At 47.2% G+C, this 27,993-nt stretch overlaps 1 protein-coding gene across 7 annotated transcripts in view; it reads right to left on the reverse strand.

Moving 5' to 3' along the window:
* Positions 1 to 27,993, reverse strand: part of SDK1 (sidekick cell adhesion molecule 1) — a 566,813-nt gene that overhangs the window by 41,281 nt on the left and 497,539 nt on the right. For 5 of the 7 annotated variants that reach the window (XM_080980906.1, XM_080980905.1, XM_080980907.1 and 2 more), the window contains exons 33-36: positions 26,399 to 26,469; positions 22,296 to 22,434; positions 21,321 to 21,380; positions 19,397 to 19,498 (exon numbers count right to left, since the gene is read on the reverse strand). In XM_080980906.1, the coding sequence (XP_080837032.1) occupies positions 19,397 to 19,498; positions 21,321 to 21,380; positions 22,296 to 22,434; positions 26,399 to 26,469 (372 nt within the window). The remainder of the gene's footprint in view (positions 1 to 19,396; positions 19,499 to 21,320; positions 21,381 to 22,295; positions 22,435 to 26,398; positions 26,470 to 27,993) is intronic. The other 2 variants (XM_080980909.1, XM_080980908.1) reach the window with 1 other exon arrangement.

Consider the following 27,993-nt stretch of genomic DNA (forward strand, 5'->3'; position numbering starts at 1 on the left):
CATCACCTTACCCCACAGGTGCCCACTCGACTGTGTTGATCTGCTGAACTGGCACAGTTACAAGTGCCACATAATATCTGTTCTGCACTTGCAAGAAATAAATCTTTTAGTGTGGCAGCACTTACACTTTGGAACTTCCTGCCTATTGACATCAGGCAAGTGCCTTCGCTGAACTGTTTTTGGGGTCTGCTTAAAACATTGTTTTTGCAAACCTATCCAGACATTACATGTGCCTTATGACTGTTTAGCTACTGTTGTTTTAAGAAGGTTTTGAATATTTTAAAACAGCTTTTCTGTTTTTTATCAATAAGCCTAAAGTTTTATCATATATATATTGAAAAGCACTTAAGAGGCATGAGGCTAAGTGTTCTTCCATACCAAATGAAAGAAAACCCCCACACTTAGAAAGCTAGGGAGAAAACTCCTAGCCTAGGCTTTTCTGTTGACATGCTAGCTTTCTGTACACAGGGATGTGATTTCCTGGGGAAGAATTCCATCACAGCAGAGCCAGCCCTGGTCTGAAACAGTATTCTCATCCTGAGTTAGATATCAAACCTGCTGCTTTGGGATACTTCTGTGGCATCCGTAAGACCAGCTGCTCCTTGGTTGCATTTGCTCCTTGCACAAGGGATGGCCTGCTAGCACATCTTTATGCAGATCTCCGAAGAATTGATGCTTTTGAATTCTGGTGCTGGAGGAGACTCTGGAGAGTCCCAGGGACTGCAAGAAGATCAAACCGATCCATTCTGAAGGAAATCAGCCCTGAGTGCTCACTGGAAGGACAGATCCTGAAGCTGAGGCTCCAAGACTTTGGCCACCTCATGAGAAGAGAAGACTCCCTGGAAAAGGCCCTGATGCTGGGAAAGATGGAGGGCACAAGGAGAAGGGGACGACAGAGGACGAGATGGTTGGATAGTGTTCTCGAAGCTACCAGCATGAGTTTGACCAAACTGCAGGAGGCAGTGGAAGACAGGAGTGCTGGCGTGCTCTGGTCCATGGGGTCACGAAGAGCCGGACACGACTAAATGACTAAACAACTAAACATAATCAACAACAAATATGCGTACATATGCCTCTGTCCACTACTTCTGTTGTGAAGAGTTCTTATCTCTGCTAGCTTGCGTGCTCAGTCTCTAAAGGTCTCTGAGGCCTGAGTCGCAGTTTTGATGCTGTTCCAAGAACTGGAGTTCACCCGGCTGCCGGCCGGTGGGCTGGAGCCAGCTGGGGGCCTGCCAATTGCCCCCATCTCCCCGGATGCATCCTAACATGTGCAGGCACCCCGGGTGTCACCACTGAGGGGGGTCACAAAATGCTGGGCAGCACTTACCACAGGGCCTGCAGTGCGCCCGAGCCACATGTCTCTTCTGGAAGAGAGGCGGTGGCTGGGGCACACACAGGCTCCGCGCTGCCCAAACGGTCTGCCCGCTGTAGGACAGCTGAGTGGCAGGAGGCAGGCAGACTCCAGAGGCCCCGCAGTGTAGCCCGCCCCTATGGGCGTCTCACCCCTCCCTCGCCCTGCCCCTATGGACGGCTTGCCCTGCCCCCGGGCGTGCCACCCCAGGCGCCCGAGCGGCTTCCTCCGAACCCACCTAAGCCTATTTTGAGTTTTTGCTAGGAACTAACTTTTACAGGGGTGTCCAAGTGAGACCAGAAAGCAGCAAGCTGCCTGCAGATGGTCTTGTCATAACCTCTGCCCACGGTGCTTGGGAGCTGCTGCCTCCTCCCTCCCCACCCATTTAATGGGCTGCAAATGGAAGCCATAAACTGTTTGCCACCCAAGGAAGGCGAGAGAACCCTCCTTAGTTGCTCCTCCTGAGGCCTTTTTCTTCACGGACAGTGACCTTCGCCAGCTGCGTGGTCGTTATATATTTATATATTTCGCTCCCTCCTTCTCTCTGGGGTTACGAAATAAAATAGTAATTAACACCCACTCAGCCTGACACCAACTATTTATTTTGTTCTAACTGCGCTGCTTCCGTATTATCGCTGCCCACCCTGCCGTTAATGGAAATGTTAATAACCACAGCCAGGTTGTTGTGACAGATGCTTGGGCTCATTATCAGAAATTCTTATTTACCGCTCCATTAAACGACAGAATCGCACACCCCAAAGAAAAAAGAAAAAAAGGAGGAGAAGAAACAATTCAATCAAAACTAACTGGAGGAATTTTATGAGCTGCATTAATAATCCAAAACATAAATAAAGTTGATGGCAGTTTGGGGTGGTTTTTTGTTTTTGTTTTCTTACTGCAGGTCTGCCACTGGCAACTCAGTTGCAAGATAGGACAATTAAAAAGCAAGAGGCAAAATGGAGAATAGCCATTAGACTAGTGCTTAATTAAAACTGATTATCATTATTATTAATAATAACAACAGGAATAATGACACAACATTTGCTAAAATCATTCTTAGTTAGACAAGCCCACCCAGAGGTTTACAAAGCAGATGCAAGTTCTAATCTGTTTTTAGTCCATTGTTATTTTAACTTTTTTTTAAAAAGTTTTACATTATTGGCAATTTCCCATACTGGTAATCTGATTATCTTTTTTTGTAAACTGCTTTGAGGCGAGTTTTTGTTTTTGTTTTTTTAGAATCATGCGGTATACAATGGAACCTCAGAAGTCAAACATAATCTGTTCCGGAAGCACGTTCAGCTTCGGAAACATTTGAATTCCAAGGCACAGCTTCCGACTGGCTGACAGCTAGGTTTTTTGAAGATCAGAAGCCACGTCAGACATTCGGGTTCTGAGGAATGTTTGAAAACTGGAACCCAAATGTCCGGGTTTTCGACGTTCGGGAGCCAAAACGTTCCAAAATGGAGCTGTTTGGGAACCGGGGTTTGACTGTATAAACTTTAAGAAAACCGCACCATGTGTTAATGACTACTGCCTTTCCAAAGGTGCCTGGTGCTCAAGAGAGCGCAAATGAATGTTGCTTCATAAACAGAATCCCTCTAGCTAGAAAAGTCTCTTGTGGATCTCACTGGAAAAATAACTGCAGACAGCAGGTGAGTTCATGGCTGCGCCATGCTGGTCCTTTTCGGGCGCTGGGGGAGAAAAGGGTGGCGAAAGGTCCCTCTTGTGGGCCATATGCATTTGTGCCACTAGGAACCTAATAAACTCTGGGGACAGGCCAAAGAGATAAATTGGAAGAAAACTGGCAAAAGCTTAATGACATGTCTAAGTTCTCTGCCCCTGCTCTAGGGGGTGGGATGAGTTTGGGGCCTGGCTATGTCTACATAGGTTAGGCATGTACCCGCTGCACTCTATTAGTGGTTAGAGTTATGTTCTTGTTTATTTATATGCCACCTTTAAGTCCAAACAGCGCCCCCCCCCCGGTGGTTCACACAAAATAACATACAAATGCAAAATCCAGAGTGCCTGGCTGGGATTTAGGAGACCAGGGTTCAAATCCCACTCAGCTATGAAGCTCACTGAGTGACATCGGAAGCCAGTCACTGCCTCTGTATGCCTAATCTACCTCACCGGGCTGTTCTGAGGATTAAAGAGGACTAGGAATTGGGAATTCAAATCCCTCACTTGGCCGTGAAGCTCCTCAGTAGTGGACCCTCTCCCATCCTGTGGTTTCCAGAAACTGGGATTCAGAAGCATCTGTGGAGGCAGCACTTAGCCATTGTGGCAAGTAGCCACTGAGAGCCCTCCCCTCCGTGAGGGTCAAATGGTCATCTAGTCCAACCCCCTGCAATGTAGGAATCACAGCAAAATCTTAGAGGAAGTCCTGGATTTTAAAGGGCCATCACTATGAAATGAAATTCACCAGAGTGCCATAGAATTTCACAGGTGCCCTATATTTCATGGTGCTGAAGCTCTGTTGAAAACCCACAGAAGCCAACGGAAGCGCTGCAGACCCTCTTGTTCCTGAAATTCTGATCTGGGCCTGGCTACGACTGTGTTGTGGGTCACAAGGCACCAGCTGGAAACCCACATCCGAGCGGATCTACAGTGGATGCTCGGGTTGCAAACATAATCTATGTGGGATGCACGTTCACAACCTGCAGCATTCGCAACCCGCGTCTGCGCAAGCGCGGGTTGCGATTTGGCGCTTCTACACATGCACAAAGCATGGGTTAAGACTTCTGCGCATGCGCGACCCCCAAAACCCGGAAGTAACTCATTCCAGTACTTCCAGGTTTCGGCAGGTCCGTAACCTGAAAAAACGCAACCTGAAGTGTCTGTAACCTGAAGTATGACTGTGCCGGGAAAATGAAATGCACGTTTCTGTAGAGAACCAGCCATTTATGCTAACCTGACAGTGTGTTCAAAAACAACAGCAGCTTAAAAATTCTTAAGAAATCATTTGGGACTCCTAAGCATTCACTTAAATCATGGCGTGGGGAGGGGCAGAAACCCCAGAAGTACAAGCATATCTGTGTTAGACATGGAGGAATTAATGGCCTCTCATATCCAAAAGGCACTGGCAATTCCAAGCTATGCGCTCCCTGCTAATCCCTTGCTGTCACACATATGCAAACAGGGCTTGGTGTGGCATTTTTCCTGTGGCTTTAGGTGCTGGTTATCAAGCGTAACAGGTGCAGCAAAGAACCCTGAGGGCCTAAATGATGTTGTTGGCAAGCAAAGAGGCGCCATTTTTGGGGAAGCTCTCGTCTTCTGCTTGGGGATACGGCACAGCTTCCCCCTTTGTATCTGGTTGCTACTTGGAGAATGATTTGCTTTACCTTCCAGGCACAACCCCCTTGATGAATCACTCAAGAGAAAGGAAGAGCAAATAGCAGAAAAAGAGCAAGCGGTACAATTAATTAATTCTTTTTTATACATATATAAAGGAATCACTAACCGTGGCTTTGTAGCAGTGCCAAGAGAACAGAGAGTGCAAAGGCAGGAAATCAATTGGCAGTCCCAGACACACCCCCAGGCACAAACACAGGAGGAGGCTTGTGCCAGAAAGGGGTTGCCTCTGCTGTGTGCTCTGTGGCGGAATGGGAGACGGGGCAAATCTATGCAGAACTTAGAAATTGTGCACACATGCAAAAAAGGAGGCCGCGGTTGCGGTTCAGAACTGTTGCAGAAGGAACATGAGCACTGTCACGGACCACAAAGAAGCAACCTAAGTATACAAAGGTCAGGGTTACATTTTTCAGCAGGGAACAGAAGTGCAGCTGTAGCCAGATCTTGTTAGACTCCCATCATCCCTTCACCTCAGAACCAGGGCCGTCTTACCCATAGGCGCTAGGGGTGCGGGGCACCTGGGCGCCGGGCTCTCAGGGGTGCCAGGCTGAGAGTCCGGGGCCCGAGAGTTGAGTCCGGGGAAGAGTCTGCCCGTCAGCTGGAGCGCCGCGGTGGGCTCTTCTGCTGCGGGTGGCTCTGCGCCGGGAGTTAGGGGGCGAGACACTGAGGCAGCCAGCTGGCCCCCTCCCGCGTGCCTGGACTGGGCAACCGGGGGGGGGGCGCCAGGCGGATCTTTGCACCCTGGCGCCGTATATGCTTAAGACAGCTCTGCCCAGGACCTCAGATTTGTTCCTACCATGTGGACTAAGACAATGCTAGCATCCCTAGCCTGGCATAGCTACTCCACGTGGTTAGAGTTCAGGTGGAAATGAGCTGGCAATTGCATGGACCGTTTCCAATCCATGTAGGACTGAGCTGGGATGGTAGAGCACGAGACTCCTGATCTCAGGGTTGTGGGCAAAAGATTCCTGCACTGCAGGAGGTGGGACTAGATGACCCTTGTGGTCCCTTCCAACTCTATGATTCTATGGGGGGGGGGAGATCTTGTCTGGTGCTCCTGATCCCAGAGGGTGATGTTCAAGAAGAAGCAGTGGAGCCATCACTGGACCATTTCCATCCTGGTTAAAGAATGGGTGCACAATGATAGATATGAGTTGAATTGCCCCGCAGCCATGGTAATCAGAGAGCTGCTCCTGACCAGCCCCAAAAGGGCTGTGAAAAAAATGAATTATAATGCTTTTGATCTGGTCACCCAATGATCTGATCAGCCAATGTTGTGCCCTTCGGATGCTGCTGGACTCCTGGCTCCCATCATCCCAGAGCGTTGACCTGGAGGGCACCAGGGTAGGAAAGGTTGATCTCCAGACCATCTCCCAGACTGAACTGGGTTCCATGGTAGATGTACAGCAGAGAGGTCGATTGGAAAAGGGGTTCCCTGGGGTGGGGTGCAAAGGGTCTTAGCTCAGTGGCAGAGCCCATTCATTAGTTTGGAACATTTTTCAGACCATTTAATCATAAAACAGAATATCCTGGCTTCCGTCTCCAGCACCTGCCATTTTGAAGTTGATATTTTAGTGTGGCAGCACCTGAACTTTGGAACTCCCTGCCTATTGACATCAGGCAGGTGCCTTCACTGTACTCTATTTGCTGCCTGCTGAAAACTTTTTAGTTTGGACAACCCTACCCAGATATAAATGGTATGAAAGAAATAAAAGAAGCAAATAAAAAGGAGGTGACGGAAAAAGACCCTTAGGGCCCAAGACCCCCAAGACCTCTGCCAGGGAATGAAGGCAATGCAAGGAAGGTGGACAAAAATCCCAACCTTGTCTAAGGCAGCTTCTGCTATTTCCCTGGAGGGTCTGAATGAATGAATCTTTATTTGTGTCAGCCATTGGTCATGGCAATAAAACAACACTACGATATACAAAGAATAGAATTTAAAAGTCATTTACATAAAATACATTTTAGGGTTTTTGAATCAATAGTCAAATAGTGGATCTTATTCTGATTGTTAGTGATGTATGGAAGTGAAAGCTGGACCATAAAGAAGGCTGATCGCCAAAGAATTGATGCTTTTGAATTCTGGTGCTAGAGGAGACTCTTGAGAGCCCCATGGACTGCAAGAAGATCAAACCTCTCCATTCTGAAGGAAATTAGCCCTGAGTGCTCACTGGAAGGACAGATCCTGAAGCTGAGGCTCCAAGACTTTGGCCACCTCATGAGAAGAGAAGACTCCCTGGAAAAGACCCTGATGTTGGGAAAGATGGAGGGCACAAGGAGAAGGGGACGACAGAGGACGAGATGGTTGGATAGTGTTCTCGAAGCTATCAGCATGAGTTTGACCAAACTGCAGGAGGCAGTGGAAGACAGAAGTGCCTGGTGTGCTCTGGTCCAGGGGGTCACGAAGAGTCGGACACGACTAAATGACTAAACAACAACATTCTGATTGCCCCAGCTAAAAACCTTGCAAACTTTGCTGTCACCTGCTCATCTTGATCTGCCAAGAGAAAGAACAGTGTGGCAGTAGCTGGGCAACCCGGAATGGACAATAAAAGAGGGGTGATAATCTCATTCCTCAAGTCTTTATATAGGGTGCAAGCCAGAAGGGCATGCACCACCGATTCGGTACTGCCATCCCCTGGAGAGACTGACGTGGAGAGGAGGGCATCTTCTCCTAAGCTGCCTCACTGACATTTTCTCATCAGTCCCTGCCTTGTCAGCCCCCAAAGGCTAGACACATGATGTATGCCTGGAACATACCGCGCACCAGCTTTTTTTGCACCCCCCTGAAATGTAGCTTTCTGAGAGTTTAGAGCAAAGGGCTCAAGTTGAGAAAGGCAGAGATTAATGCCCATCTCTAACACGGACACAAGCACCTTGCCGATGGCAGGAACAGTCAACCCGGGGTGACGGAGAAATTCAGCTGAGAAGAGGCGCTTGGCCACGCTCACCTTTTCCTTCAGAGGCTCCGAAGCAGGTGATCAATGACTCTTGGCAGGCTGGGATCCTGCTCTCTTTTTCTTTTTCACTGCCTTCCACAAATGTACAGTTAGGGTTGTCTTTAAATTTCCCTCAGCTACACATCACCACTGTTTTTTCTCTCAGAATTGCCTAGCTAGGAAAGCTGTACATCCCCCCCCCCCCAAGCCTTCTCCCAAAGAAGAAGAATCCGTTAATGCTGGCTTCTCTCAGATTCTCCATTTTCCAATCTTAAATTTAATTTGCCCCATTTCTGCTTACGTTTGCCTTTTTTTTTTTAAAAAAAAAAGGAAAGATCAATATGAAAACTTGTATGCATTTTTGCAAGCTGTTTCCCCCAGCATAATGCAATTTTGTTTGTAATTTTCACCAACATACACATTTTTTGCATGCACCTTTCGCTAATACATTCATTTTTATGATGCATGTTTGTACACACTTTGTAGGTGGAGAACTGCAAGGTGAGGCTCAGAGAAAGGTGAGCTTTGCAAGGGAGAACTGTGCCTCAGTTTGCATATTGCTTTGAGCAGTGTGAATTTGGTAAGATCATGCTAAAATGGAACCTGAACAAATTCATCTCCCATCCCTGAGTGCGCTAAGTTGCGTAGGTGTGTCTTTTGGCAGACACTAGATTGCTGGGGCACCCTGATGCTTCTTTCTTGCTTGTAAGAAATAAGCATTCATACTTAGAGTTTTCTAATCCATGAAGCCTCCCTCAGTTTATAGAAAGGACCCCCACCCCCTAATGAAGAGCCATTTACACAAAGGAGAGAAAGAAGATCTCTTTTACAGCTTGCTATCTAGATTGATAGTCAAGAGCTAGTCAATGTGTGAATGATTCAAAGAAAGGGAGATGAATTGATGGCTGAATTTCAGCACGTCCCTCATTGATTCTGCAATTGTCCCAGAATTGAGCCTCTATTGTGCAGCCACATCCTTTTTTTTTTTTTTTTTTTGCAAATGAGTTTCAGTCCAGTTTTCCTATAATTTCTCAAAGAGCTGAAATTCTCGTTTACTTTTCATATAGAAGCAGTAAGGATGATGGTGGTGGTGACGATTTTTCTATAGGTTGCTGCTGGTGAAAGTAGCCTGTTTTTAGGGCAAGAAAGTAGAATCATTTAAACTGGTGCTTCTCAAGCTATCTGATGTGGTGGACCAAGATTCCCCTCCCACAATGTGCCAGGAACTGGTACCATATTTTGTCCCTGAAGAGTCCCCCCCCCCAAAAAAAAAACCCTGGGCCTTTGGAGAGTCACTGGGGACCAGCAACTGATGTCAGATGAACTTGCACCAGTCTGCGGGCCACCACTTCAGTAGCACTGATTTACACTAGACTGTGTTACCCAAATGAATTTGCTGCAACAGGGCATGGTGGTGATGGATACTCTTTTAAATGTATTGTTATCAAGAACATAAGCAGAAACTGCTGGGTCTGGCCAGTGGCCCGTCTATTCCAGAATCCTCTTCTTACAGTAGCCACCAGATGTCCATGGGAAACTAGCAAAAGCAGGATTCAAGCACAAGAGTTCTCTCTCCTCCTGTGGTTTCCAGCAACTGGTATTCAGAAACATTGCTGTCTCCAACTATGGAGGCCGAGCATAGCCATTGTGGCAAGTAGCCTTTGATAGAGTATAGATTCCTGCTGCGAGGAGCTTACAATAAAAATTGCCAACCTGGGGGGAAACAGATGGCTTTTAATAAAGAGTTTGATCAGTTTGAAAACATTCCGGGGAACATATGCTCAGGGCAGCCTCATGCTCTAGTCACGGTTTCTCAGGGCAATCTGGTCAGCCACTGTTGCCGCCAGAATAGTGGACTACATGGGCCTCCATCTTATCCAGCACATCCACAAATTCTTCAGAGAATAACAATGGCATCCCATAGTCTAGGGAAACGTCCTTTTAAGTGCACAGAGACTTAGCCATATCTCACACAGGGCCTGAACAGTTGGAATCAATGCAATTAGTTAAGCGACTCATTTCACCTGAGCAGTTTAACACGGCTGCCCTCTTCTTCAGGGAACAGATTTTGGCATCAAAGGCCATTAATCAGACAGCGATTAAGGAGGGCAGAGTCGGATCACAACTGCGGTGACCTACCTATACAACAAGGAAATTCCAGGGTAATTTGCCAGCGACTTCTACAAGGACTCCTGATCATTGCCCCAGGGAGCCCAAATCATTAGAGACGGGGATATTTTGAATTATGGGTTTTCATGCAACAAAGAGGGATAAGTTAATTAACTTTCCTGGAAATGAGAAAAAGCCAAAGGAACGTTGACGTGTGTGTGTGCGTGCATGCAGTGGCAGACTTTGCGCTCCCAAGTTTCAGCAGCGGCCTGCGTGATGCAAAAATTCAGTGTCCCTGCCTCTCACACTCCTATATCATTGTTGTGGCGCCCCTGCAGTGTGGCACCCAGTGCAACTGCACTGGTCATGCGACCCTAAAACCACCTTTGGTGTGTGTACACACACTTTGGCCTGCCCCTTGTCCTAGTGTTGTGGCTCCACCCCAAAGGTGAGCCGCTTCTGCCTGTCTCCATAAATACCAGCTGGAATCTTGAGATCACCCTTCCCTGTGCTCTCCTGAGTCCTCCATGGGCTTTGAATCACTCTCTTCAGAGAGGTTCACCGGACACTCATTATTATGTCTTTCCAGCATCTAGCAAAAACCTCCCTTAATTTTTATTTTCTAAGGCTGGCGAATAAGTGTTTTGTTCCATCACGTTCATTTTTATGCTGCTTTAAAAATGCCTTCCCCCCGCTTGTTATTACAATGTGCTTTAAAAATATTTTATCGCAAGCCACCCTGACAACTTGATCAAAAGGCGGGATATAGAATTGTAGAATTCTAGAGCTGGAAGGGACTGGATTGGGTTATCCAGCCCAATCTCCTGCGAGGCAGCAATGACAGCTAAATATTCATAAAGCAAATAATTAAAATCAAGCATTTGTTGTTTGTCATTATTAGATTTGTATAGCTTCCCATGAATAAACATCCCCTGAGCGGCTTACAAAAAAGTATGAACAGCACAATAGATTGCTGGTGCTGGTAGCAAGAATTCTAACAATAAGAGCCAGCGAAAGCCCTCAGTGTATCAAGGCGGGATAAGCTACTTTACAGCCCGGGTTTAAAGCATGGTGAAAATGTTTGGGGCAGAACATGCGGAGCCATATTTCTGCTGTTGGAGAAGATGTGCAATGCCTGCCTCTCTCAGTTAATGGCATTTGAGGTACCAGAAGGGAGGCCAGGCTGCATCTTCGCTCCTAATAACATTATGCCTTCTCATTACATTACTGTTGATTTTACAAGCCTATTTTCTTCCCTTTAAGAATCAGAAGCCGCGTTGCTCTTGGTCGTTGTCGATTTCCTTCGACGGAGATGGGAGCTCACCTCCTGTTACCACTAGGGGGGGCTAAGACCGCTGCAAACCGTTACCGTGCCGGCGCTTCCCGCGGATTCAATGGGAAATTAGCATACAATTGTTCTATTAAACCGCAGCAGCGCATGCATTTCGAAATTGCTAGTTTTCTGCACGTCTCCCTTCCTTTGCTGCCCTTTCTAATGAAAGTATTTTGATTTCGTGGCCGTCTCATGGAGGGAGCCTGTTATGTACTGAGTTGAATAGGATCCAAACTGCAGCAGTCTGATTGGTCCTAGAACAATAGGATCCAAATTGCAGCAGTCTGATTGGTCCTAGAACAATAGGATTCAGAATGCAGCAGTCTGATTGGTCCTAGAACAATGCAGCAGTATGATTGGTTGGCAGGAACCACCCAATCATGCTCCAGATATAAGTGAATCCACAACCTGATTGGCTTACAGTAGAATTCCAGAATTAGCCAATCATGGGCAGCCCATTGTGTAAATAATGTATATAAAGCAGATACTTTGAGGGGACTTTCATTCATTCCTCCTCACCACTATGAGCTGAATAAAGAGCATGAAATCACTTTGCGACTCTGAGTATATTTCAGAGCCCAAAGATGCAACTGAAAACTAAACCAAAGGAGGAATGCAAGAGCTTAGGGTGCAATTGGCAGGTGATGGTGGAACCTCTGACATCTGCTCTCTCTGAGCTTACCCACATCTACGGTTTGCCCCCCTCTTTCCAGGTACAGGTTCGCACTTAAAAGCTCTGCGTCTGAGCATTTATTTAATTTTCATCCCCTGGAGATTTTCCCCACAAAACCCCAATCTTTAGCACTCAATCAGAGCAAATGTCAATTTGGGTTTTCCACAGATAGCGGTTTGCTCTGACTGAGCTTTAAAGAGCAGGTTTTCACAGGAAAAACTTTGGAGAAAGAAAGAGGACACAGAGCTTTTAAAGTGGAGGAAAGAAAAATGTGGCTGGAGGGGGCTCAGCCCAAACCCTGCCCCCCATTAGCCATGGAGTAAGCATAAGCTTCTTCCCCACCTCCCAATGTGACAAAACACACCACTTTGCTTAGGGCTGCCATGTGTCCTCTTTTTCCAGGACACATCCTCTTTTTCAGGTGTAAAATTACCGTCCAGGGGGATTTTTTTAATTTGCCAAAATGTTTCTGGCTATACTTTGTGGGTGAGACATAACTGTTGGTCAAAGACTTGCTTTCCTCTTCTCTTCTTCTGCCCCCCTCAGCAATATATCACAGCTTCTATAGTCGACATGTAATAGGGCTATTTAAAATGAGAGTCCTCATAAAGGTAAAGGTAAAGGGACCCCTGACCATTAGGTCCAGTTATGGCCGACTCTGGGGTCGCAGCGCTCATCTCGCTTTATTGGCAGAGTTAGCTGGCGTACAGCTTCCGGGTCATGTGGCCAGCATGACTAAGCCGCTTCTGGCGAAACCAGAGCAGTCACGGAAATGCCATTTACCTTCCCGCCGGAGCGGTACCTATTGATCTACTTGCACTTTGACGTGCTTTGGAACTGCTAGGTTGGCAGGAGCAGGGACCGAGCAACGGGAGCTCACCCCGTCGCGGGGATTCGAACCGCCAACCTTCTGATTGGCAAGTCCTAGGCTCTGTGGTTTAAACCACAGTGTCACCCCCTCTTATTTGCTCTGCAAAATATGGCAACCCTACTTTGCTAAGAGTTAAAACAGGGAGCTGCTGCCTCACCATGTGTATGGAGAACTGCTTATGAGTAATATTAACAGCTTAATGAGCTGCTAATGAGGCGCTCAGTCAGCTGCTTCAGCTTGCAGTATGAATCCAGAGCAAATTATCTCCATGCATTTTCTGCCTTACCAAGAGAGAATTAAGGGCAGCAGATAAACCAATCTGACATATGTCTCAATTTGGACATTATTTCCCCACGTTTTGTTTTAAGGGTACCTTCTCTATAAGGAAGCTCAACTTGCTCTGACTGCAGAATGGGGAGTTTTCAAAAAGTTGTCTCCCTCCCCCTAGCCCACCCTTTAAGCCTGGTCCCTCTCTGGAAGCCTGCGCGGCTGTCATCCTAAAATGCTGGTGTCCTAAAGGGGCAAGGGGGGGCAGACGTGGACCACCTCACCACGATGAGGAGGGTGGCCCTGACCAGCCCTTGCTCCCCTCTAGCTTCTTGAGCCCTGGTGCCACTCTGTCAAAGGCAGCCCAATATTTATGCAAACCAAAGCAAAAGGGAAAAGAAGGTCAAGGCAGAAGAGAAATGGCAGTGTGCTGGGCCAGGGGTAACCCAAGCAACACGGTCCAGGTCCGGTCCCAAATCCAAGGGTTCCATGAAGAGTCAGTCCGACAGGGCCAAGACAGGAGACGAGGCAAGAAACCAGGCAAGGTCAGGCAGAGGATCTCAGGCAGATTCTGGCAAACAGCAATGTTGCTCCCGCAACCTGGGGCAGGGTCCAAGAGCCTTTTATCTCTGACGGGGTAACGGCTGGTCCTGATCCCCCAGCGACTCAGTTCCCTGTCTCACCTGAAGGCGAGCACTCTTCCTGCGAGTACTCGGGTCTCTCCTTCTCTCAGACCTTAATCTCTGCAGCTCGGGAGACGTCGGTGGGTTACTAGACCCAGAGGCCGCCTCAGCCTCTCCTGACCCAACCGGTAGTGGAGCAGCTGTAAGTGATGGCCCAGCTGAAAGCAATGAGGTAATCCCTGTATCTGGAGCCAGGGCAGGCTCAGGCCCCTGACTTGGCCTAGCTGGTGTTTGTTGCAGGGGAACCTGTGCAGACTGGGGCTCTTCAGAATCAGGTCCCAGACTAGGTTCAGATGCCGCCTGAGGCAAAGGATCCAGTGCGGACTGAGACTTCTCTCAGGACATCACAGGCAGCTTCTTCAAGTCTTTACATTTATCTCTTGCTTTGCCCAACTCTCTTGTATTCCAAAAATCATAATGTACGTTACTATTAACATAAGATGCAAAGTTGGACAGCCTGTCCTCAGCCCAAATTTAAAAACCAAATGGAAATATATCCAAACGTATAGCCAAAGTAGAAGACAACTGTAATACTATTTTACAGAAGCCCAACAACTCTGATGATTTTATAAATATATATATTTATGAACTTTCCCTTTATTTTGGTTTTCATTGTGGCCAGGGATATCTCTTCGTTATCTATGTACATGCATCTACTTCCTCAGCACAGTTTTTGGAATGATAACTGTGTTTGGCTTTTCTGCAGAATCCAGAATACTTTTTTCACAAGAACTGGTGTAGAAGAAACCGTGGGAATGAAGTCTTGCTTGACAAGGGGACAAATCTGGATCTGGCATTGGCTTCAGGGGGATCTGAGCAGCCTAAGTGCATGCAGGATTGTGGGCCAAGGAGAGTCGCCAGGGAACCCGAGGGAGACACTGGGAGGGGAGGGGTGCAGAGAAACAGGAGGATCTGCACGCAGGGTGCAGATGGAGCACCAATGTCCTTGCTGAAGGTACCCAAGGCTTTCTAGAATTCATGGGCATCTGCAGATGGGATGTTGCCACCCTGCAATAAACCATAAGCCCCAGATCCCCAGCTTTCCTTCCTTGCTTCCTTCCTTCCTTCTTTCCTTTAAAAAAAAAGAGTATAGGCTTCTCAGGCTTCTCAAATTTTTAAAAACTGAGATACGGGGCAAAATGCACAGGTACTATTCTTCACTTCGTGTGTGTATATGTGAGAGAGTGTGTGAGAGAAACTAGACTGCTGTTTTGTTTTATTTTCTTACTTATTTATTGCATTCACATCACACCCTTTTCTCCAAGGAGCTCAGGGTAGCATATCAGGTTCCCCAAATCCTCATTTAATCTCAGTGAGAACAGGGTGCTGGGCCACTGGCCTGATCCAGCGGGCTATTCTTATGTTACACCCAGTAGACTCTGCAGCCTGACATTGAGCTTGGCCGAGGCTGGACAGAATTGCAGCAGAAACCTCATTATACATTACATTTGCCTCTGCTGCTGAAGATGTATTTGAATGAGGGTCAGAACCAGGAGCAGCTGAAGAATAGAGCCCTCCAAGGATACCACCCCAGATGCTCCTGGTAGATGTCCTTCGCATCCACATGCCCTCTTAACATCATGTAGCCTCCCTGTATAAAAGCATACGTTGCTCAACAGGCACTGTGTTACAACTCCAATGTCATATTTTGCAGGTGGAAGACAGAACAGCAGCAGGAATATAATACTGACAGCTCAATAGCAAGAGCTGCCCCAGAGCGCTCAGAGAGAGCACAGCTGCCCTGATTAATTTATGGAGTTTTAGGGAAAGATAACAGAACATTACTGTGATGTTTGAAATGAAAAGGTCAGAAGGAGCTAATAGCTTGTCCAAGGCCCAAGACATCTCGGATTTAATGAAACTGTAATGAAAATAATTCTGGAATTTGAAATGGAACCTTTGCATGTTAAATATGAAATACCAGGGTAACGGAGGTGAAAGTAGATTGAGTCGCATTAGCTGGGGGCACGGGTCAAATCTGACGCAAGGAACCTCCATCGCAGGAAGGCAGACCAGAGTGCAGATTCGGGTGAACAGAGCAGGAAAAATAAGCTTGTGCAGCAGAAAGGGAGTTGGCATTGACCGAACGGCCTAATGCCGCTTTGGCCAGGGGTGTGTGTGTCCAGATGTCTGGGGCTCCAGCAGCCACCAGATCCAGCATCCTATGGCCCTGCTGGCTGGGGGTGATGGGAATTGTAGTGTGAAGCACCCAGAGGGCACCAGGCTGGCAAAGTCTGGACTAATGAAATTTGCATTACGGAATTTTGGGAGCTGTGCTGTGCCGTCCGTGGGATATGGCCCACCAAGGTGGACTAGAGGGCATGGGTGGACCGCCTGGTTTTTCTGCCTGCCTGAAATAGGGAAATTGGCAAACATACCCATATAGCTACAAAATGCTGCTGCTGCCAATTTCATTTCATTTCTATTCCTTTCTTCCTCTAAACAGAGTCCTGGGCAGTGAACAATGATCAAATACTGCAATTGTATGCAATATTTAATTAAAGCAAAACCAACCAACACGCCCCCCCCGCAAAACTCAAATATTAATGTTCTACAGCATCACTATTAAGACCCAGGGCAAACTTCATGTCCTCTCAGCTTGGGCAGACAAACATGTATAAATTGACCCCTAAAGTTTGACAGTGTGTGGAGAAATTGCATGCACCCCCACCAAGGGAGGGCATTCCACGGGGGTGCTGACACCAAAAAGGCCCTGTCTCAAGCAGCCCCAGGCCGGGCCATGAGAAGGGTTTCCTCACCCCAGTATTGGGAAAGGGCTCTGTTGAGCACTTCTGTACAGAACCCTAAGTGGCTCAGGACTCTAGAACTGACACCTCCAATTGGGCCCAGTGGCTCACAGCCAGCCAGTGCAGTGTTTTAAGGGTGAGTGACACATGATCCCATCTCCATGCAGTGGCACCCGACATCATGTACACCTTCCGGAGCAACTTCAAGGGCAGCCCAGCATGGTGTGCAGCCGGCTAACAGGCTGACTGACCGAACCCAAAGGGTGCTCATCAATGGTTCCTCTTCATCCTGGAGAAGAGTGACTAGTGGGGTGCCACAGGGTTCTGTCTTGGGCCCGGTCTTATTCAACATCTTTATCAACGACTTGGATGATGGACTCAAGGGCATCCTGATCAAATTTGCAGATGACACCAAACTGGGAGGGGTGGCTAACACCCCAGAGGACAGGATCACACTTCAAAACGACCTTGGCAGATTAGAGAACTGGGCCAAAACAAACAAGATGAATTTGAACAGGGAGAAATGTAAAGTATTGCACTTGGGCAAAAAAAATGAGAGGCACAAATACAACATGGGTGACACCTGGCTTGAGAGCAGTACATGTGAAAAGGATCTAGGAGTCTTGGTTGACCACAAACTTGACATGAGCCAACAGTGTGACGCAGCAGCTAAAAAAGCCAATGCAATTCTGGGCTGCATCAATAGGAGTATAGCATCTAGATCAAGGGAAGTAATAGTGCCACTGTATTCTGCTCTGGTCAGACCTCACCTGGAGTACTGTGTCCAGTTCTGGGCACCACAGTTCAAGAAGGACACTGACAAACTGGAACGTGTCCAGAGGAGGGCAACCAAAATGGTCAAAGGCCTGGAAACGATGCCTTATGAGGAACGGCTAAGGGAGCTGGGCATGTTTAGCCTGGAGAAGAGGAGGTTAAGGGGTGATATGATAGCCAGGTTCAAATATATAAAGGGATGTCACATAGAGGAGGGAGAAAGGTTGTTTTCTGCTGCTCCAGAGAAGCGGACACGGAGCAATGGATCCAAACTACAAGAAAGAAGATTCCACCTAAACATTAGGAAGAACTTCCTGACAGCAAGAGCTGTTCGACAGTGGAATTTGCTGCCAAGGAGTGTGGTGGAGTCCCCTTCTTTGGAGGTCTTTAAGCAGAGGCTTGACAACCATATGTCAGGAGTGCTCTGAAGGTGTTTCCTGCTTGGCAGGGGGTTGGACTCGATGGCCCTTGTGGTCTCTTCCAACTCTATGATTCTATGATTCTATGCTTAGTGAACCATCCATTGTGCCCCGGTCTTGGTGGGAATGGCAGAGCAGCTCTTTATGAAATCTACAAGCTTCATCCAGTGCCAGGGCGGAGAGCTTCATCCAGGGGGCGGAGAGCAGGCGGGGGTGGGGCTGGCATGCCGCCCAGGGGTGTGACGCTCCACCCACAGGGGCGTGACGCGTGTCCTGGGGGCGTGGCACGCCGGCTGCAGGGGCATGGTGCCCAGCGCAGGCGGGGGCGGAGTAGCCACGATGGCACCCCACTGGGATCGAGCTGCCGGGGGCAGTGTGCTCCCCCCGCACTTCTCTTCCTCCGCCAGTGGCTTCATCTCAGGCAGGGGGCCCACCCAATTTTAGTGAAATCACCCCTACCGCACGCTATGCCCTTCTGAAAACACTGCCTACAGGGGTCCCACTTTGCATTCCCTGTATTCCCCTCACTAGCCTGAGCTCAGTCACACACTGAAGTCCATTTGTGGAAGGCATGTATGAATTCATCCAATTTTCATCAAACCCCTTCCTCCAAGGAACTTACAGACACACTGTTGTTATCCTACAGCTTTATAGATTAAGCTGGGAGGTGGTGTCTGACCCAATAATATTACTTTAAGCACAGTTGTCCCCCCACCCCGCAAACTTTATTTTCACTGACTTAATAGGCCTTATTTATCTTTTATTGTATGTTCGTATATGGATATTGCATTAAACTGTGAGTTGCTCAAAGTGTATCAGTGCATATCATTAGTTCTGCCCTTTACGAGCGTGTAACAGAATAATGAGCACAGTAATGAGTTCCTGGCCTGTTTTTCCGTTCTGTTCTGCAGAGTATTTGGTCCCCACTCACTGCAATGTTCACACATCCAGCATCTGTTAAGAGGCACCTATATGAATGCAGCAACCTGCACAGAACCATCCCCTCGGCAGACATCCTGCCCAATGCACGGACTGCACAGGTGACCACTAGAGGCAGACCCAGCCACCCCATTCAAATGGAGGATAAATGCACGGAGGAATGAATCTCTGCGAAGGTGCAGAGGAAGGTTGAAATGAGATTCAGTTGTTTTAGCTGGCAGCGCACAGCAAATCTAAGGCAGGGGCATTTCTGCTCCCGGCTCTGACCAAGCTTCTCTGCATTGAAAAGGGACTTGGTCCTAAATGATCTTCAGGAAAATATGCCATTCGTTCAGCATTGGATGCCAAAGGCTGCGTCTGCCTGCACCGCATCATCACGCACACGCAAAATATTTTCATGTACGCTTTGGGTTAAATGATATTTAAAATTCTGCTCACATCACAGGCAAACCAAATTCTGCACCAAGAAAAGTTGAATCCTGCAGCAGGTCTATGTTATACAAGCTGAGTGAATTTGCCTGATTTCTCTTACGTTACAGAATTGATTTTGTAATCATGGCTTTCTTACGTATTTTTTTCTGCTTTGGGTAATCTTGGGAAGGACAGAGAGCTACAGCTAAAAGCCTGCTCCCCATCCAGGATTTTCCCGAGACTTCAATAAATTCTCCATGCATTTTCAAACTGATCTCTGCATCTTGCTTTTTTGCTTACAAAATCATTATCATCATCATTTTATTATTCATATGCCACAATCTCACTTCCAGAGAACCAAACTACTCTGCTCTGTGCTTCTTTCATACACGTTTAAATATACTGGCTCTGGGGTACCAGCTGCCACCGGCTCCACTAGGGGCTTCCTTAGAGTTCTCCCCTTCCAGCAGATCTAGGGAAATCGAGTCAGATCTACATACAGGATTTTAGCAGCCAGCTTACTTACCCGCTTCCCCAACAAAGACTTCCACAGGAGTGCTGGCAGGGCTCTCTCCAACAATATTGTATGCTGTCACGACAACTTCATATCTCTTGTACTTTTTCAGCTCTGGAAACGTAAAACAATTGGGTTACAAACATATTCGATGTCCCACTTAAAAGTTCTCAATAGCCCAGAAGACAGGTGAATAAATGGAAAGGTATCAAATCGCTCTGATATTACTCCGATATTCTAGTTGGATTTCTAGGAGGAGACATTATTTTGCTTTCATATCAGTTCAAATCATTCCCCGCAAAGAATACTGGGAATGACAGTGTGGTGAAGATGTGAGAATTCTCTTTTGGAGCTCCCTAGCTCATCTCACAAATTTACAGTGTCCGGCATTTGGAGCTCAGTGCTGAAGCTGAGAAACTGTTGAACTTCTCTTCTTTCCCCCCCACAAGAAATGGTCATTGCCTTGTGCAGTTTCTCTGCCCATAAATAACAGTGGTGGATTCTGAGAGGCTGTTTGCACATGGTTGAACCCTTTATCTTATGTTACATGCAGCAAGGAGGACCAAATCCTAGTGATCCTTAAGATGTATCCACAGCAGAAACCATTATCCATAGCAGAGGCCATTATGGTCTCCTCCCCAGAGGCACTGGGTCCAGAGGAACTGACAGAGCGCAAGAAGCATGCTTGGAAACGCAAGAGTCTTATTTGGAGGTGTGTGTGTGTGTGTGTGTGTGTGTGTAGAGACGTCCTTTCCCCCAGGCAATCATAGCTTGAATGCTGAGCACACAAAACCGAGAAAAGATTTTGACATCACCAGCTTTGCCTTTGGCCACTGGGCAACCATTCCTGAGCTCAAACTCAGGAACGAGCATTGACAGAGGCAGGAAGGGGATGGCAAAAGGAAAATAGGAGGGAGACCACAGAGGAGCGGCAGGGGAGGGGGGAGCCCTGAGCACATTTAATAAGCAAGATCGTGGCAGAAAGGAGCATCACATCCATGTCCGTTCGGTCACAGAGACCTGCAGATACTTGCGGTGCCATGATTTGCATATTCAAATCAGGCCACCCATCTTACAGAGGACACGGAGCATCTTGGGAGCCCACCAGCGAAATACTGCCAGGCAGCTGGGCTGGAAATGTCACAAAATTGTGCAAGCATCGCTCTCAAGCTCTTTATTTGCATATCAGTTCCTCCACAACTGGCAAGTTACCCTTCAGCTTCGGTATCACCGAGAGTCGCAGCAAACCATTATCGTAGGAACAGTTTCACGAGTTCAATAATGAGCCCTTCTAATTTCAGATTTCCCGAAGTATTTACCAGTATTCTGCCCACGTATCTGAGTCAGAGAGCAGTGTGTTGCCTGCCGGTTTCAGGTAGACAGACAGCTGATGGTATCTGATTTACTGCTTAAATTTTGCCGGCATAATAAATAAAACCATCTGATATATTATATGAAACAGACATTTTTACGGACTTTCAAACTCCTGCCAGTTCATACACAAGAGCATTTGTTTTGGGGTTTGTTTGTTTTTTTGCTGTTGGAAGGGTGATAATATTTCCCAGGCAACGTGGAAGAAAACGGGACTGAGGCAGGCCACAAAATCACTGTGGACAGATTTCATGAAAATTCATGAGAGCTATTAGGAGACCCCCTATTTCCCTCCCAGAGTGACAATTCCCACAGTGGTTTAACAACCAACCTCCCTAACAATGCTCATCACCTTTAACAAACTACAGCACCCAGAATCCTTTGGGGGAGCATGGTTGTTTGAAGTGGTATCACAACACATTAAAAGTATGGTGTTAATGTGGCCCTGGTATAAGGCCCTAAAAGGTCCCCAGGAATTTCGCCTATTCCCCAGTATTGCAGCGTTCTCTCTCTCTCTCTCTCTCTCTCTCTGTGTGTGTGTGTGTGTACATCCGCATGCACTTACGTGTTAATTCATACGTCGTTAATGCAGAGCTGCTGTTCACTGTCTTGAAGCTGCTTTGGGCTATTCAGGGTAAGCAAAGCAGAAAGTTGTTAAGAGGGCAAGGAAAACAGTTATTGCACATGATGTACAGCACAGGCAGCGGGAAATGATGCGGCGCACGCAGAGACAGCTTTAAGCTTGAGGACTGCACCTTGACAGGCAATAAAAGCCACATCACTTTCTAGATAACGTGTCGAAAGATCATCAGTCACGAGGGCTTGCTCAGCCTCCTTGCCACAGAGAGAAATCAAACAAGCAGGCAATATGAGGAAGCGTAAGATGTCCTTAGAGTCGCGGAACAAACAGGCACCAGGCAAGGTTGCTCTAGGGCAGAAGGCCCTCTCCAGATCCTGCCAGGGCTGGAACACAGGGGATTTGTGCTAGAGAGTGTGAACCAAGGAGACAGAAAGACAACACCCCCTCCCGGAAATTCCATGTTATGCATTTACTTATTCACATTACTGTCTGCAGCATCCTCAGAGAGCAGCGCCTCTGACGGCGTGGCAGACGATGCTCTGACTGGCATGGCTCAGGGTCTCCCACTCCCCCCACCCTTTGCTCTTCTCTCCCAATCAATAAAGCCTTTAATTTGATGGAGCTCTGAACACCTGATTTACTATCGAGATAGCCACAACATGGAAACAGCAGAAAGCAGGAAGCAATAACTGAAGGTGGGAGAGGAAGGACAGGAGGCCCCCTGAGTGACCCCACTGGAGATACCGTAAATCCACCAGCCAGTTAGCAGAGGGAGCTTCAGAGCATGTGCCTGTCTTCCTCTTGTCTTTTCCCCAGTAACCATTTTCAGCACTTGCCCACCTTGATGCAGATGCCAAACAATTCAGTGCCCCTTCTAAAGCCACTGGAGACTGAGCTGAATGGTAAATAACTGGACTGCATAAAGGGGGGGGGGAGGCACACAACCCACTGGCTGCTCACCTGTAAGCTCTGCTCGTAAAGCCGAAGGGTTTTTAATGACCTTGGACTCCAGTCCTGGGACCGTGCTCTCATACTCCAACTCCCGGTAATAAATGCGATATCCCAAGAGAAGACCGTTCAGGCTCTCAGCATTTGGAGGCTGCAAAATGTCCCAGTGAAAAATAGGTTAGGTAAGATAAGGCTTGTGCCCAGTATTAGTCCATAAATGAGATTCAGCCTAAATGTTGGTTGTTAAAATAGTCATCCATGCAGACTTGCTTTAAGATGAAGTGGAGATGCCCTGGTGCTAGCCCAAGATATTTCACCGCATGACTCAAAAGGAGCATCCCTTGCAAAGTCAAAAGGACATGAAAGAGACTATCCAGGACACCACAAGCATCTACAAGAAGTTGCTTAGGGCATGAGGCACAGCAACATGCAAGGTGTCCTGTACCTAAAAGGCTGCTGGGACACAACCTGCAGCCACAGTCTGGGAGGTGACTTGAGAATCCCATCCCATCATCCTTTGCAATACTTCGTATATGGGAGCCTCTCCGCCTGAACAGATTCACTCAGTGGTTTCAGGTAGATGTTGAAAAGCAAGGGGGACAAGATGGAGCCACGTGGAGGCAATACAGTTTGACCTGACCACATAGGATCCCAATGGCAAACTTCTCCAGGGAAAACCAACAGTCTCTTGTGAAATCGTCCCATCAGCTAGGAGCAGAACCACTACAGAAGAGTCAAAGGTCACTGGCAGATCCAGGGTCATGCTCCCTGAAGGTAAAGGTTGTCACGTAGGGTTTATCTAAGCCAACACAGGACATCAACAAGAGTGACAAAGGCGGTTTCCATCCCAAACCTGAGACGCAAGTCAAAAATGGATCCAGTTTGTCTGAGATTTTACAGAGTTGTTAAGTGATGGCCCACTTGCCAACCTTGGCTAGGAATACAAAGTTTGAAACTAATGCATAATTTCACCAAGTCAAGGGGCTGAGTGGTGGCTTCGATAATAGAGGTCTTGCATTACTCCCTCACACAATATGCATTTAATGATAACCTTCAACAAGGCTTCACCAGCCAAGGACAAGGGCCAAGCAAGCACTCATCAGTCCTCATTTTCATCCAAGATGACACTCTGGATGATGACTCTGCTTTGGACCTGGATCCCAAAGCAGAATCCAGGCCAGGAATTATCTCAGTGATTTTATCCTCAAAGTACTAAGCAGTACTATCATGGCATGCCACTGGAGCATCCAGCATCCCACATGGATAGAGGCTAAGCTGGGGCATTTCTTTCCTCACCCATGAAAACTCAGTTGAATGTTTGGGGATGAGCTACGTGCAGTCAGAAATGTCATAAGTTTCCATCCACCTGAGCTCTAGACGCTGTCTCTGCTGCTATGTTCCTTGCAACTCTGTAGGTCATCAGGGAGACGGATGACTTCTGATAAACAGGGAAGGGGGTTCTGTGGAGCTATTGCGCCAACAGCTTGTGTGTTCCAGGAACTCACAAAGATAACAGAGAGTAAACTGGATGCTCCCTTAGGGCCAACAGAAGACCATCTGACTCCATTAAGTTTGAGGTGTGTGCGGACTATCACAATTGAGCTTTTAACCACGTGAAGGAGGTTTGAAATAAGAGCAAGTCCAACCTCAACCAGGCTGAGAACTGCCAATGATAAAGAGGCACCAAGGAGTTCTTCCCCAAAGATCAGCTTCATCCTGTCCAGTACAGAAAACTGGATCCAATGTATGAACTGCAGCAGCTGCTGGGCCTAACAAACATTGAGACAGACCCATGGTTGCCACGGTGTCTGTGAAATCCTGAGCTGTGCTGATTAAGGAGACGTCAGCATTTGTAACTGAAGCCTACCCAGAGATCCTCAACATCGCATCTGTCACCTTGGTAGTGGAGGCTGTGAAGCAGCAGGACAATAGGGAGCTGAGCAGAATCCCTCTTGTGGCTCAGTTGCTTGACACTAGCTGTATCCGTGCTTCAACGTGGCTGCATCTTAGACAGGGAACTCATTAAAAGAGACATGTAACCCTTATGGATTACAGCAACTCCACCTTCTCAGTCACTGGTCCTGTACTGATGGATGAATTGGGTCCACACATCCATCGCTTTCTTCATGCACACATCTGCCTCATCTCCCAAATATATGCTTGGTGCAGTCAAGGTGGGCCAGGAATAGCCTCTTCCATTTCCACAACACATTAAGTTTGACTCCAGTACAGACATGCATATATGAAGTAAAAGATTTGTATTCTTTACATTCCTATTTCCTCCAACACCTGGGTCTATTATACTGCAGCCCCTGGAATAAAATAGCATGGTCTCATTTCAGACTCCCATAACTTCTTATCACTTCTGGGGCTCTGAATATTGTATTTGCTCTCCTAATTCCAGGTTGGGGTTGATCTCGAGGCCTCAAGGACTCTTGCAAGTAACATATTTTGATACAGTCTTGTGTCATCTGCCTGAGGCCAACTTTTTGAACAGCCTGGGGGACCATCCGTAACATTTGGTTAATTAAAAATGTGAATAAGAATGAGGGCTGTTTACATAGGGCTGCCTTGATCAGAATCTACGTAGGGGAAATGCAGCCAGTTCAATTAACAAGTAGTTTTTGATAATCAAGTTTCTGATAACGAGGGCTCCACAGCACCCCCGCCCCCAATTTCTATTTTTCCTGTCCCTCATAAAAGCCTCCTGATCCACATCAAGCCCGATTAAAAGGCAAGCAAGCAGGATTCCCTCTGGAGTCCAGATCTTATGTCAGAATCAGAAGCTATTTAGATACCTGGCACAAAGGGACCTAAGAGATAAATGGCAAGGGAAGCTCTTTCCTTTCTGCCTCCCTGATAATCATACTTCTGCCTTGGAAAAGGTACTTTGCTGAAAGGTCAGGGCATCCTGCTCTTATCCGACTTTCATGGACAAAACCCAGCTTTTGATGGTAATGGATTATTTAGGATTTTCTGTCTATCTCTACGAGAGGCCCAGAGGATCTGCAGAGGCAGGTAAAAGTGATTATGAGTAGCAGCCAGCCAGGTCTGGAGGAGTAAGAATGGCTACTTGTTTACACTGCAAAATTTGGACAAATTATTGGATCAAAACCAGAAATGGACTAGAACAAAGCGCCCAAGTTAAATTTAACACTAAAGGGATTTTGAAATCACTCTTGAACTACAGAACCATCACCTCATTCTACAAAGAAGTCTCAATTCATTCCAACGGGGGTCAAAACAATGAGCTGAGAAGCTTCAGTGCATTTCCAAACAGCATGTTAAAACATTGCCTTGTGCTGGGTAACCTATGATAACTGCTGTTTTGACTGTGTTTCCTCAGCATTTAGCTAGTTTAAGCTTATTTTACATTTTTTTCATCTGAAAACTACCTCGCGTCTAAATTGCTGAGCACCCAAATAACATAAGCGTGGTAATGACATGTAATTGCCTTCAGTTCTTTCGATGTGGCTCGAGTGCAACTATCCCATTACATTTTCATGAAATAAAAAGCACTCAATTATCTAAACTACCACCTATTTCACATGTATTATCCACCCAAAATCTATCAACAGGATCGGCCTTTATTCCTAACACGTGCCCCTTTCGCGGTCCTCTGTCTGCATTTCCGCTTGTTCCATTATACGACTGACTGGGAGGTGAGCTGCTGATTGATGCCTACACATACCTCCTTGGGTGAAAACATTCAACACACCTTGCATTTGTTCAGCATGTTGTAACTGAGAGTGTTCATGCTGCATGAACAAGGTCTTCTGTGCAAGCTAAGCCACACCGCAATAGACATCAGTGAGACAGCAGCGACTGTTAACATAGATAGTGATGAATTGCAGGGAGACTCAACCAAAGTGTGTGGTCTCAGGGCAAATTCTGGTTCGTGTGCATGGGCTGGGAGGGCATCCGGTGGCTGTGGGCTTTCAGTCTTGCACCCTCCTCAGAAGGTTAGAGGTGTGCAACTTCCCCTCTGCCCCCACGAGTGACTGGAAAAAGGTAGGAATCGTTTGGACCACCAGCCCTTGTATATTTCCCAAGAGCCTGCATTTCTGCGCTCCCCTGGTCAAGAGACCCCCCCCCAACTTTTATATGCTACTAACCTTCCACTGCACGAGGACAGAGGACGTGGTATGCGGGGTCACAGACACAGAATTTGGTGGTTCACCTGGAACTAAATATGGATATATAAAGGAAACAGGCATTAAAGTGAGAAACAAGCAGAGAAGCAGAGAACGCGTTCTGTTGCTGGAAGTTCTTCCTCGCCTGGCTTGCCACAGAGGCACTGCTGTGCCGCAAAGGAGCGAGTGGGGGCCTCCCTCCCGCCATTCCCCCACCCCACCTATGAGAGGCCCAGCTGCCTAAACCTGCTTTGAGCATCTATCCTACCTGTGCAGCAAATGCACGGAATGTATCAGGGACAAAGCCGGGGAAGCTTATCAGGCGCTCCCAGCTCTCCACACTAAAATGCTCCACTAGCCGCAGCAGGTTTGCTCAGCAAAATAAATCCTCTGAGTTTGCTGAGGAGGTGAGCAGCTTTTACAGTTAATCATTTCTGTTGTATAGAGGCCAGTGGGGGCCCTGGGTTTTCCAAAACTCAACCCGAAGTGCACTTTGGGAAGGATATATCTATCTATGTAGACATATATAATGGGAATGACCCCCAGAACATCAGCTGCGCTAGTCTGCTGCAGCAAGAGAGAGAGAGAGAGAGAGAGAGAGAGAGAGAGAGAGAGAGAGAGATGAGACAACCCGTGGCAGCTTAAAGATAAGGATGGGATTCAAAGGCCAACTTTCAGCACATCCCAAGGCTTGCGGACACCTCTGGGGATTTCTGCCTCCTGATACGGAGCCACAGACTCTACCCCTGCCTTTGAAACTCCATTTACATCCAATTCCCAGGAGACACAGGGAGAAACACTAGCCCAAAGCCTGCTTGGAAGCCCAAAGATAGTTGTAGGGTCATTTGCATTGCAAATGGTTTATTTTCAAAGGAGCTCACCCTGATGTTGGTGGATTTATAACAGCCAGGCATTTTATGATCATCTCAGGTAAAACTAAGATTATGGAGTTCTTGACAATATGCTCAGTGAGGGTTGCTTTACTTAAACAACTTTTCCAACTTGGAATCAGCACACATTCAACTTTGCAGTTGATTTGCCTGTCCAGAGAACAGAACTAGATGCTCCCATGCATGCTGTTTTTCATGCGTTATGCTAAAAGGGGCTTCTTAAGCTATTATGCACTTTGCACATCACTTATGAATGCTCTTAACGGAGAGTTTATGAATAACAGAGAGTTTTCAGAAGAGACGCTGAATGTACACTGCAGCCAATGCGGGTTTTAAAACAAAAATGATCCAAAGTAAACTTGACACATGAAAGCCACACAAACTGGAGTCACTCATCTTTACAACTGCAGAGTTGCTGTCCAAGAGGAATAGTATCCTCCACATTACAGCCACAATCCAGAAGCTCTTTGGACATGGGGGGGGGGATGCAATGGACACACCCCGCTCAAGCTTCCTCCTATCTGCAAACCCATTCACTCCTGAATTCCTCCTCCAAAACTATTTGAGCATTGCAAAAGTCCAAATGTGTGAAGCAGAGCACCCTCTTCCCTGCAAGTCCCCACTCCTGCTTTCCGCAGGAAGAAAGGGGTGGTGGTGTTAATAGACAGGATTCATTAGCATCCTTTA

Source organism: Podarcis pityusensis (assembly GCF_964106645.2).
Source record: "Podarcis pityusensis genome assembly, chromosome: 14".
Taxonomy (NCBI): Eukaryota; Metazoa; Chordata; class Lepidosauria; order Squamata; family Lacertidae; genus Podarcis; species Podarcis pityusensis.